This window comes from Hydra viridissima, unplaced genomic scaffold (genome assembly GCF_058129835.1).
Source record: "Hydra viridissima isolate aposymbiotic clone 2 unplaced genomic scaffold, HvirCarnegie_v1 scaffold_5, whole genome shotgun sequence".
Classification (NCBI taxonomy): Eukaryota; Metazoa; Cnidaria; class Hydrozoa; order Anthoathecata; family Hydridae; genus Hydra; species Hydra viridissima.
In genome coordinates, this window is record NW_028324304.1 from 19,023,217 (window position 1) to 19,036,565 (window position 13,349).

The 13,349-nt window shown below is 27.0% G+C and overlaps 1 protein-coding gene and 1 long non-coding RNA gene across 7 annotated transcripts in view; one reads left to right on the top strand and one right to left on the bottom strand.

The window, feature by feature from the left end:
* Window positions 1-12,796, top strand: part of LOC149889178 (uncharacterized) — a 23,525-nt gene extending 10,729 nt beyond the window's left edge. Inside the window, exon 2 of the mRNA XM_090088742.1 lies at window positions 11,350-12,796. Coding sequence (XP_089944868.1) covers window positions 11,350-12,756 — 1,407 coding nt within the window. The 3' untranslated portion in view covers window positions 12,757-12,796. The remainder of the gene's footprint in view (window positions 1-11,349) is intronic.
* Window positions 6,792-10,189, bottom strand: LOC149889179 (uncharacterized). 6 transcript variants are annotated; one of them, XR_016453041.1, is made up of 6 exons: window positions 10,004-10,189; window positions 8,520-8,569; window positions 8,274-8,375; window positions 7,927-7,962; window positions 7,359-7,402; window positions 6,792-7,162 (listed from the first exon to the last, which is right to left on the bottom strand). It is a non-coding gene; the product is annotated as an uncharacterized LOC149889179 (long non-coding RNA). The 6 variants fall into 6 exon arrangements; XR_016453040.1 differs by having other exon boundaries at window positions 6,801-7,199; XR_016453043.1 differs by having other exon boundaries at window positions 6,803-7,199; window positions 8,274-9,516.
* Window positions 12,797-13,349: the final 553 nt, after the last annotated feature.

Here is a 13,349-nt window from a genome sequence, read left to right on the forward strand (position 1 = left end):
TAAATTTTACAATTTGTCAAACATTAATTTCATTTTGAACATCATTAAACAAAAGGAAGCCATTCTTCAAAAAAAATGTCTTCATTTTAAAATGTTTATAGAAATTTAAGCCGTAATGTTCACCCATGCAGTATTAAATGAGCAAAAAAAATTATGCTCTAACTATCTAGCATTCAGTTGTATGCCATACTTATTTAGAAATTTCTAAATTTTTTCTTTCAAAAGATCTCATTATTTTTGTGCATTGATATTTTATGTTAATTGATAACATTGTCACCAAGTTCCTTTGGAATAAAAAGTTGATGCATAAATGATTTAATTATAAATGTTTTAATGATATTAAAAGTTTCAAAAACATTTTAAAATGCTTTTTAAAGAAATGGTTCCAAACCTAATTTAAAATCATAAAAATGTTGCCGCGTTCGTCATCGAGCAGATTTAGGTATTAACAACTGATATATTGTAGTCTGTGATAAAGATCTCAGAATGTTCACTGAACTGAGGTGATATTCACATAACAACAATTCGATTACTGCAACTAAACGCAACAGTTAAAGGCTCTTAAATTTGATAGTGAAAAAACATTTTTTTTAGTGAATTTTATGAAAGCACCTTACATAAACAACAATCACGTATAAAAAGTATTTTTAAAAAAGATTTTAAAAATTAAACATTATTAATTTTTTTACCTGACAGAAGGATTTATTATTTTTGTTTCCAAAGGTTTATTATTTTATTACTGATTTTCCTTAAATTTATAAATAACATTAAGTTAGCGTGTTCGGTTTAGGGATCGCCAGTTACAGTTTAAGATACACTAACTTTACGGTATACTTTACCGTATACTTGGTATACTAATAATTAGTATACAGATTAGTATACCTGTTTACTTTTATTTGTAAAATTTTTTTGGACTGGCTTTAAAATTTAATAATTATATTTTCTTAATGAATTAAATTACTGGACCATGTCTATTATTTGACTAATCATGGCTAAAGTGTTTTTTTTTTTTAAATTCAATTTTTGTTTCTTAAATTTACTTAATAAAACCTTCAATTTGTTAAGTTGTGATATTTTTATACTAGGCTGCTTGTGCTGCTCTTCACCGTTTTAAGATTTAAGATTGTTTATTCTACAGATTTCTCTGATCTGAAATAAATAGTAATAATAATAATTTAAAAAAATCAATAAGTAAAAAGTTTAGTTTACGTTATACTTTACAGTATACTTTTCAGTATACTTTACGGTATACTATACGGTAAACTGTACACTAAATTTTTAGTATACCGTACATCGGCCATCCCTAGTTTGGTTGTTGTAGACGTCAGAGTCTTCAAATCATTTTGTCATCCAAATGAAATAGAACTAATTAAAAGTAGATATGATAAAAATAAATAAATTAAGCCCTCTACCATTTTTGTTTTGTGAAAACCTTTTCAAACTATTTAAACAAAAATGAAAACGTCTAAAAGAAAAACCATTTAAAGACGTTTTGCAAAAACGCTTTATATCTTCCAAAATTATACATATCCTAATATTACAAACTAATTTGCTTAAATTACTTAAGCATAAAAAATTTTAGAAATCAAAAGAATGTCTTGAGAAAAAGTACTCAATCTTGAAAAAAATCATAAAAGAAATCCTTGTTCTTCGAAAATTCTGTCACCATTTATGGTACTAACTAAGAAACATATTGTGCTGATCCCTTTTCAAATCTGTTTCATCGGCCAAAATTGAGCTAGAGTTGTAATCTTAGGCAAAAAATTAACAACTTTTTTGAGTTAAATGGATCATTATCAAATTTTTTAACTAGACTTAATACGGATCAAATGGTGATATTGTTTGTTTTTTGTTTTACGGCTTCGACTGTTTGAAATCGCTGGGAACACCTAAGATGCATAGTGAGAGCCAACTTTTTAATGTTAATAAAAGTCATGACATACTTCACTAAACCACCAAATGTATCAAATTTGCTATTGCAGATCTAATATCAATTTAGTTTTGTAAGCTTGCAACCGGTTGCTAGGTTCACCAGAACTGCATAGCAACAGTAAACTTTGCGTAGTTACCATTTGTTATGACCGTTCTTACCTCAGAAATTTTATCCATTGACTAATTTTTTTTATTGTGGTATATATTTATCATATTTAAAGTATTCACCAGTTCCTTATAATTATAAAATATTAAACCAATCAACAAACATAAATTATTTTTAATCATAAAAAACATGTTCAACTGCAAAATAACAAACTTTTTCTATTTATAAAACAAAGTCTCTTAAAATCGGTTAATCAAAGAATTTTAATACACCACTAGGAAAGATTTAAGAATTTTTCTAAATTAAAATACAATACAGGAAAGAAATGATACAGATGTTGTTATAACTAGAGTTTACTCTAAAGAGAGAGAGAACCCAACATGATACTATTTTTGAAATTTATTAGAATTAGCTTTAAATGAGTAATTTGTTAAAATAAGAATCACATACAATATTTTTATGATTCTTGAGGATATATTATGGGTGTTTCTTAAAAAATTTCTTACAAAATTTTTCATAAAACTTTTTAAGTCATGTACAAAAAAAAATCTGCGCGTGTTCTGATGTGGTGTTTACGGAAACCGCGCATCATTTTAAATAGGTAATTGTTTTAAAATGTCTTTATATTAATGTTATTTAAAATTTAAACAACTCTGATATTAAAAGAATTAGTTTTAATTGAAATGCCATCAAATCAAGATAAGAAGCGAGAAAAAATTTTGCACTTTCTAGTTGAAAATCCTGGTGAATCTGTGCAATTTCTAAAGAGCTGCAGATTGCTTTGAGAACAGTGAAGACCGTTGTGAAACGATTTAAGGACAATGGTACAATCAAAAGAAAATCAGGAAAGGGAAGAATAAAATGTTTTGTTAGACGAGATCTTGGTAAAAAAAGTGAAAGATGACTCAGACAGAAAACCGGAGATTTCTGTTCGAACTTTAGCGAATAAATTTAAGACAAGTGCTTCCACTATACAAAGAGTAAAGAGAAATTGTGACTATAAAAAGAAAAAAGTTCCTCGTTGTGAAGAAAAGCAAGAAAATGTCGCAATTCAATGTTTAAAGCTGCTCTATAAAAAATTATGTGCTAAAAAATCTTGTTTGATTATTGACGATGAAACTTATTGTACTGCATATTTCCGATCTCTTCCAGGACACCAATATTATTCAGCAATTAATTGCAAGAAACTGAATTCCAACTATAAATGCATTGGAATGCAAAAATTCGCTAAAAAGTTAGTTAAATAAATATCCTTTATAATGTCCTCGCAGATTTTTTCTGGTACATCTCTTAAAATATATAAATGGTTTTTTTAGCCTTATATCAGCTATTTGAGTTTCCAGAATATAAAATAACCCAATTTTTTAAAATATTTGGTAAAATAAGCTTTCTTTCTCTTTAATTGCCCTCTCATCATCCAAAAGTATTTGTTTCGGAATCTTTTTTATTATTGTTCATTAGTTTTAGAGTTGCTAAACGTACTGTGCAAGTTTATGATGATGATACAAATTTAGATAGATAGACATCGACAGTATAGAGTTCTTGTAAAATTTTCGTGCTTTTATGTTCATTCACCAGGTTAAGGTCTATTTTATTGGTTTTCATGTGTGTTACAAAATTTTATACATTTTCATTTATTTCTTTCATAAAGAAAAAAAAAAAATTAGCATGTAATATGCAATAGACGATGACTTAGAATTTTTTCCAAATAGCTATGGATTCTTTATTTCGATTGTGTACAGTTACTCTCTCAGATGCTTAATACAAGAAGGAGTCTAAATAACTGAGAGGGTATAAGTTATCAAGTCTTTTGATAGCTTCACTTCTTAGCTTTTGCTATTCTTTGTTTAGTTAATTGCAAATCTTTGACTGAGTCGCGCCATTTATATGTTGTATATAAGAAAATGATCTATAGTTAATATATCGGGCTAAACTTTTATAAGCTTCTTGTTGCTTTTTTTTTTTTTTTTTCATTTATATTGAACTTGGCATTTTTAATCAAAGATTTGGCTAGTTAATCATAGTTAGGCAAGTTACTAAGACTTTTCTTCTCTTTACATGGTAAAATATCAGAATTTAGACTGCTTCAACCAATTATTAATTTAGCTTTTAGCAAATAGTTGTTATTTGCTTTTACTTTATATTGCCTGGAGAATATATAGACTTAAAGTACAAACTGAGCAAGTCTGGGAAAAACAAGTTCCTGTTGTTAAAAGTTGAAAAGTGTAACAAATGATTTTTTTTTTAATTTTCTCCAAAACTTATTTTAAGACATTTTTGTAAAAAAGATTTTGCTTTTTAACAGCATATACAGATATTGGTTTTTAAAAACATTTTAGGATATATGATAAAAACTTAACACTTAGAATTTTCGTGAATTTTATTAGCATAATATTATAGAAAACCAAAAAGGACTTTTCTTTTTAAAAAATCCGTTATTGTAATGCTTAGTGTACATACTTGAATTTTTAATTTAAAAAATAGGTTTCATTTATATTGAATATTTGTGGTTTTGGCCATAGCTGGCTTACTCTAAGACAAATTATAAAGTGTTAAATGTAAACACTATGCGCACCCTTTAATGTGATTAAAAATGGAGCAATCTGCTTTGAGTACAGCATATATTTCATCATTATATATCCTTTGATAAAAATCTGTGTTTTTTAGTAAATAAACTGAATTACAAGCATTATACGAAAGCTTTATACGTACACTGCGGGCCAAAAGTTTCCGGACACTTGATATTTTTTATATAAAAAGCTAAAATCTATCCTTTATCATTAAGTTAAACAATAATAATAATTTATAATACTTAAACGTACTAATTTTAAGTGTTTATGTAAGTTTGAGGTCAGTAATTAGGTATTACTGGCCTCAAACTTACATAAATAAGTTTGTTTTTTTAATTGCTTATTTTAACTTGATATATAGCGTTACATTACTCTTAAGAGTTTGGTCTTGTTTAAGTTATTTATTTGTTGAAACATGAAGGAAATATTTATAATATAATGATATCCGACTAAAATGAATAAGAATATTTAGTTTTGTTTAGTTTTCATTTGGTATTAATGACGGTTGCATTAAAAATCTTCAAAAAAATTTTAAAATTTTATAATTCAACTATTTAATTAAAAATATGGGTAAAAAACCTTCTTTAACGGTTGCAAAACTTTCTGAAATAATTACATTACATAAAGAAAGTTATTCAGTTCGTAAAATTTGCAAAAAATTACAAGTTGCCAGAAGTACTGTACAAGATACCATCGAACGATGGAAAGAAACAGGCATTTTTGAAGACAAAAAAAGATCTGGTAGACCACGGAAGACAACAAAAGCAGAAGATAATAGTATAATATTGATGAATAAAAGAAATCGAAGGCTTACGGCCCCGGAAATAACTTTAGGCTTTAATAGGAGTCATTCAAAATCTATTTCATTAACCACTACGAAACGACGTCTTAGACAAGCAGGACTTTCTGGCCGTATAGCAGTCAGGAAACCGTTGCTACGGATTGGAAATAAAAAGAAAAGGTTACAATGGGCTATAGACCACCAAAATTTGACAGAAGAAGACTGGGGAAAAGTACTATGGACCGACGAGTCCAAATTTGAACTGTTTGGACAAAGACGTAGAATTTACATCAGAAAAACAACAATAGAAAAAATGATCCCAGAGTGTTTAGAGGCAACAATCAAGCATGGTGGTGGGTCAATTATGGTATGGGGATGTTTTTCTTTTGCTAATGTTGGTGACCTAGTTAAAATTGAGGGTATAATGAAAAAAGAACAGTATAAAACAATTCTAGAAAACAATGCTATACCTTCTGGCTTAAGAACTATTGGTCGTGGTTTTGTTTTTATGCAGGACAATGACCCTAAACCCACCTCAAAATTATGTAAGAATTATATAAAGGAACAAGAGGATAATTTTGTCTTCAAAAACATGACCTGGCAGGCCCAATCACCAGATTTGAACCCAATAGAGTTACTGTGGGAAGAATCGGACAGAAAGGTCAGACAAAAATGCCCAACATTCAAAGAGCACCTGTGGCAAATATTAGAAGAATCCTGGTTATCAGTTACACCCGAAATAATAAATAGATTAATAAATAGGATGCCACGGATCGCAAAAAAAGTGATAAAAACTCGTGGGTTATTTTTTGACGAAAAGACAGTTTAATAATAATAGTGTTGTTACTATTTTTTTATTTTATTTTTTGTTTTTTCTTAAATAGTAACTATATGTATCTTTTAAAAAATAAATATGATATTTGAATTTTATTGAAATAATTATGGGAGTATGAAACAAAAAATTAAACAAAATCTAAGTGTCCGGAAACTTTTGGCCTGCAGTGTAAGTCAAATCCCAATATATGTATTCTAATGATCTAACTTAAGCAGAACGACCAATGTATGACCACATTTTTAAACTGACAAATGAGGTCAGTCTTTCATAATGCAAAAGGATTGTTATGCAGTTACTCTTCAGAGAAACGTATTGTTTTAAAATTATCCCAGCCTTTTGCTAAATTATTTCAATTGGGATAATAATAGAAATAATTTTTCGCAAATGCATCAAACATGTTGGGAAAACCCTAGAGTTAGTTATCAACAAGTCCTATTTGCATCACCTTAGTAGCTTGTTTAAATGGTGATTTAAGAAGATTTTAAGTTTTGACATTTCTATTTTCTAATATCAATGTCAAAAATTACGAATATTGTCTTGTAAGTTTTCCAAAGAAATAGACGATCCTTTTTTTTATGAAACTTTTATATATTTTAAAGACCCTAAGTTAAAATCTAGTAGCAAATACATGCATCAAATTTTTTTTATTACTTAAACTATTTTTCGCTTTGGAAATTCTACCTCCAATGTGCGAGCGCCAATATATAGGATATGTAAGTGATGAATGAGGTAACCATTTTAACCAGGATAAATCAGCTATAAAAAGTGGAGATTAAAATATATTTTTACTAAAAATCTAATATAATTATATCTATTGTACTAAATAGCAATTTAACATTATTAAAAGTATATATATAAAAAAGTTGTAAGTGCTTTTTAAATTAATGCTCCACAGGTTGAGATACATTTCACACTTGACACTTTTCACCTGACTCTATCTGAAAGAATTTAATGAACTTGTGATGTTGCTAAGGTCTGAAATAAACCAATTTATACTTTTAAATAAAAAGTAGTGTTTTCTTATTTTTTCATTATTGAAGAAAAAACTAAGTAACAAAAAAAAAAGAGTCTGATTCAACTTTTCATTTTCTAAATAACTGATCTTTTAAGAAATAACCAATCAGATTTAAATACCAGTGAATCACTACATCTAAGTCTCTTTAACCTATCAAGACAATCTAAAAAAAAAGTATATATATATAAACCATGAATAATTGTTCAACATGAATTAATAGTATAACCATTTAAAAACTTTGTAAACAAAATCATATTTAAAGTTTTCCATATAAAAACTTTTTATATTTCTTTGATGCGAACCCAACTTTAAAAGTTAAGCTCATTTATATGATGGCTATATTTTCTATTTTGAACTAGTTCAATAACTTAGAAGATAAAAATTGAGAAATTATAGATCTTTTACTTAAATATTAATAAAATAATGAAATGCAAAAAAATTAACAAATTAAGTAAAAGATGAATTAAAATCATTTTATAAATAGTATAGAATTATGTGAAAGTTATTGCAAATAACTATATTAAAAAATATATATATATTTTTAATGACAAGCTTCGTTTTCAATTTTTGTCATTAAACATATATACTTAACATAACCCTCAAATGACCTTTTTGAAAAAAATAAAAAATTCTTTATTAATAAAAAGAGGCTGATTAACAAACTATATTCATTAAAAGTTCACTTACCTTAGATGCCTTTAGGAAAACCTTTTTTTTCAGAGGCTAAATTTAATAAAATACTAGACTAATATTGAATAATTTATTTAAAATGTTAGGCAGTTATTAAGATAAAATAATTACTTGAAATATATATATATATAAATATATATATATATATATATATATATATATATATATATATATATATATATATATATATATATACATTAAAAAAAAAAAAAAAAAAATTTGCATTCAACAGCATAACAAAAAGACCTCTCCACAAAATGAATTCATCACCACTGTAAATGGTTTTAAGTGGCCTTTTTAAATTACATAAAAATTTACTTTAAAATATACTTTGCAATAAATACCCAATATGTTCATAATCAATTTGAATGTTAATAACTAAGAACAAAAGACAATTCTTCACACCAAAACAATTTCTGTTAATGAAACTTAGATAATCACGTTTTCTGTAAAATTAAAAAGTTTGTTTTTAAAAATCTTCCTGCAAATAAAATTTTCATAAGCAGTTTTAATCAACTTAAGTGGCACCTGCCTAAATGAATTTATACATAATATAAATAACAAAAAATTTATAATATAAAAAAACTCACTGAATCTTTCCATGTCTGATTATTTTTATCTCCCTAGCCATACTGAAGCTCTGTATTAATAGATATGAATAACTTTTTTATAAACATTACATGAATTTTCTATCAATTACACATGTTTTTGCCCTAAAATTTCTCTAGTAAATGCCCTCCAATTTCCCTAGTAAATCATTTGTAAATTGTCCACAAAAATTTAAAAAGGTTGCATCAATACTAAATAAATTTGAAAAAGTAACAAAATTATACAGGCTGAACAGAAGACAACATTAATATTTTAATTTACCCTGCTGGTATTACTGTTATCTTAACAATTTTAACTATTTAAAATTAGAGTTTTATATAAATCAAGTTCAATAGTTTTAAATTTCCATAAGTTTAAGAAACATAAAACATACACCTATAATATTTGCCAGCAGTAAAAAATTAAGAAAGTTTTTTAAAGAATTGCACAACTTAAGTAATTTATTATTTTGTTTAATATTGTAAAAGTTAAATTGTTAGTAGTGGCAATCATCTTTTCTACTCATTTATCTACACGTGACAACCAATAAGCTCTGCAGTACAATAAAGTAGAATACACTAAGGATATTATAGTAAGATTAGTTGGGTAAAACTACTGTCTACAATGCAAGTCAAAGAAGTTTGGTCATGAGGAAAAGATATTTATGAGTGGAATAACAGAGATGAAGATAGCACATGCCTTATGTGCCTCTTAATATTCTGGAGAAATAAATTATGCAATAGAACAGTTATACTTACCTTCATAATGTCAATATTGTGTTCCAATATGACAGATTTCATCTTTATACAGCAAAAAATCACAGAAGTGGCTAAAAGAAAATCTACTAAATGGAAATAATTCAATGGTTTTCCACTCAATCACTCAATCTAGCCAAACATTGAGTCAAAGCCCTGGAAAGCATCTCTACATAACTGTCACTATTCTGAAGTTTTCCATCATTAAACTGTTGATTACCATCGCCATTGATTTCAAAACAACCTGCAGCAATTTAGGCCAGAAATTGACGCTTTAATTAAGCAAATGAATCTCTTATTGAGTATTATATCTTAAATTCATGTGAAAAATATATGAAACATATTGTTTTCAATAAAAGTATTACAGTGTTTTGAGCATCTACTTGATAATATAAAAACTAAAAAAACACTATTGTGAATATTACACCAGAAAAAAATACAGGTACACATTTGTGGTTTCAAGCTGATTAGTTTTTAAAATTAAGGTATGATTTTCTTTTAATTGTTTATGGTAGTTTCTTTTAAATTTTTCACTTGGAGTAGACAATTATAAATAATAATAATATATATGTACACATGTAATATTATTAAAATTATATATATATATATATATATATATATATATATATATATATATATATATATATATATATATATATATATATATATATATATATACTTAAATATAAACATACATTGAAAGTTTGAAAAAATAGTGTAATGTAACTTACATTTCCGTAACTTTTCAACATTTTATTCATAACTTTGACATGAAGAAAGATTACAAAAAAATATATCTGATTTTAATATCAGGTATATACACTTTTCAAAGAAAAATAGTAAATATATCTGATTTTAATATCTTTCTGTTTTTAGAGCTTTAATCATTACTTCGTATTTTACAAAATGGCGAGGAAATTATTTATTTATGCGCATGCGTGTAGCATAAACGCAATTCAGTCACAAAAACGCAGATAAGGGGTAGCAAAAACGCATTTAAGTAGCAAAAACGCAAACATGTAACAAAAGCGCACTAAAAGAGAGTATCAAAAGCGCAAAATTGTAGCCAAAGCGCATATGAGTAGCGAAAGCGCAAAAAACTTGTAGCAAAAGCGCAGATACCGATCATTATTATTATTATTATTATTATTATTATTATTATTATTATTATTATTATTATTATTATTATTATTATTATTATTATTATTATTATTATTATTATTATTATTATTATTATTATTATTATTATTATTATTATTATTATTATTATTATTATTATTATTATTATTATTATTATTATTATTATTATTATTATTATTATTATTATTATTATTATTATTATTATTATTATTATTATTATTATTATTATTATTATTATTATTATTATTATTATTATTATTATTATTATTATTATTATTATTATTATTATTATTATTATTATTATTATTATTATTATTATTGTAAATATTATTGTAAATATTATTAATGTTGTCATTATTATATTATCACTTTTTTTTAAGGAAGTATTTTAAAAATAGTTTGAAAGTATTCATCTCAATTAGTTGAACAGATTTAAATATTCGATTTAAAGCTTTTTAAAAGTTTTTCAAAACGTTTTAATTTTTTAATGAGGATAGAATGAATACACTAAGGACTCTAAAACTAAAAGATTTCAAAGCATAAAAAAACCTTTTCATTAAAATGCCATGAGTAACACAAGGAATGATTCCAGAAGCAAGATGCAGGCTCATTAAATTCGTTTAAGCTTTTAAAAGTTTATAAAACTGTGTGTCCGAAGGAAAACCAATCCTTCTTTGTAAATGCTAATTCGAGGGTAATAGATATTATAAAAGTGCACAAGTTAGAGAAATTGGCAATTGTTTGAACTGACTTTTCTACATTTTTATGGTTGCATTTTTCCGCAGTTGATTTTATTTAAAAGCACCAACAAAATGAGATTTAAGATCAAGTAAATATTAATAGGGAGAAATTAGTTAAAAGGGAAATGTAGAAAGTTTTTGTCGTTGCAAGAGAAATTAAAAAATCTACAATGTACTTAAAATAAGTATTTCTTTAGGTTTTGCAGAATTCTCCTCATTGTCAAAAATGGCTGGTTAAAAGAAAAAGAACTATTATTGCATTTTCAATTCAAAGTTTAATTCTGGGTATGGAATACAGCCTCACATTCTTAACTCTATGGCTGTACATTAAAGAAATGATAAATACAAATAAGCCAAAGTTTTATTATACCCTGGTATCTTTATCATATTTACTTTCTTCGACAATTACCACTCCGTTAATTGGGAGAATAGTTGACAGAACACGCCAAGTTCGCGTTACTTTTGTGTTATGCAACTTATGCTTAATCGTTGGAAATTTAGCATACAGCCTTCATTTTTCTCCCTGGTTTTTAGTTCTGGGGAGATTTTTATCAGGTTGTGCTGGTCTAAGATCGGTTATGTGCGGAGAAATCGTTCGATGTTATCCATCGAGTGAAACTAGTTTCCAATTATCACTGTCATCCATTACATATAACGCTGGATTTATTTTAGGTCCCGGCGTTACCTTTATGTTTTCTAACATAAACTTTAATCTAGGGTATTGGCACTTAAAGACTGTCAATTTTATTGGAGTTTTCATGGCCTTTTTATGCATCATTATGGAAGTTTTAACTTTAACCATGGTTCACGATTTGTCAAAAGAGTTTGACTTAAAGCGAAATGAAGAAAAGAAATTAGAACCATCTAACTATGAGGGAGCTAATCACACCACATTTTACCAGCAATCTGATGAAAAGTTACCTTTAGTTGGTTTTAATAAACAAAAGGAACTTCAAATTAATGTCACTTCATCGTCAACTCATTTCAGCATCTTGAATATTTTAAAAGTTTTGTTTACGTCAATCGACTCTGCATTGATGCTGTTTTGCACGTTTTTTGTTATATTTTTCCTTGTCACTTTTGACATGTGGTTGCCGTTGCTTGTTGTTGAGACAATGCATTTGTCTATTTTAGAACTGAATGTTTGTGTTTTCGGCACAGGAGCGACCAGTGTAGTTATTTTGCTGCTGTACATGTGTAAACCCTTGTCAGAAAACAAGTTTTTTGCAGCAGTTTTAGTTGGTTTTGGTGGTCTTTGCATTGTGGATGCGAGTTTCATTGTTTTAAAGTATACAAGAACCAAAGTCTTGAATATATTACTAGGAATAACGTATATGATATGTTTCGCAGGAGCAGGAATTATTCCGGATGTATACCTCACAAATACTTTAGCCAGACTTGTCAATTCAAAGGTGCAAACATTCGTTGACGGTATTCGCAATTCGATGTATTCTGCCGGTGCCCTATTGGCACTGTCCAGCGCTGCGTTTACTTTTGATTATTTGGAAGTTTTTGCTTCGGTGTATATGGCGTTGACTTTACTCTGTGTTTATTTGCTTATTATAAGAAGAAAGTATTTGTTAAATCCGAAGTTGATAATTTGATGTGAATTTTGTTATTTTAAAGTTTTATATTTTCAAATGATTTTAGGCTTTTTTGTTGCTGAATATATTGTGTTGCGTTTCGAAATTGAAACGTGTAAACATATTTCGAACACTAAATACTTAACTTCGGAAGTGTTGCGCAAAAAACACTGCACAATGAAAAGAAAGTTCTTTTCAAAGAACAAAAGATTTTAAGAATTTAAATTAAGACAGCAATTTTAGTTAACGCTAATTTTAAAATTGTTTTCAAAGAATCTTGGTGCGGTGGGAAAAGACTTTTGCATTTTGAACAAGTTAAGGCATGGCCAGTTTGTAAACCAATTACTGTAGCAGAGGAGGCTACTTTAGGTACTTTAGAACCACTTTATTGCAAGCGTATCATTTCTTTTTGAAACTTTGTAGAAAACTATTTTATTTGTCAAACCAAGCCCAAGGATATAATCAGACGGGGGTGTTAGATCAATCAGGCTCAATATTTACTGGTTTTATAAAATTTTATACTGAAAAAGTTCTATAGTTTATCGACAATGCTCGCTTTCATTTTGCGAGATTAACAAGAACCTGATTGATTTTTAGCTGGAAAAGTTTTATCC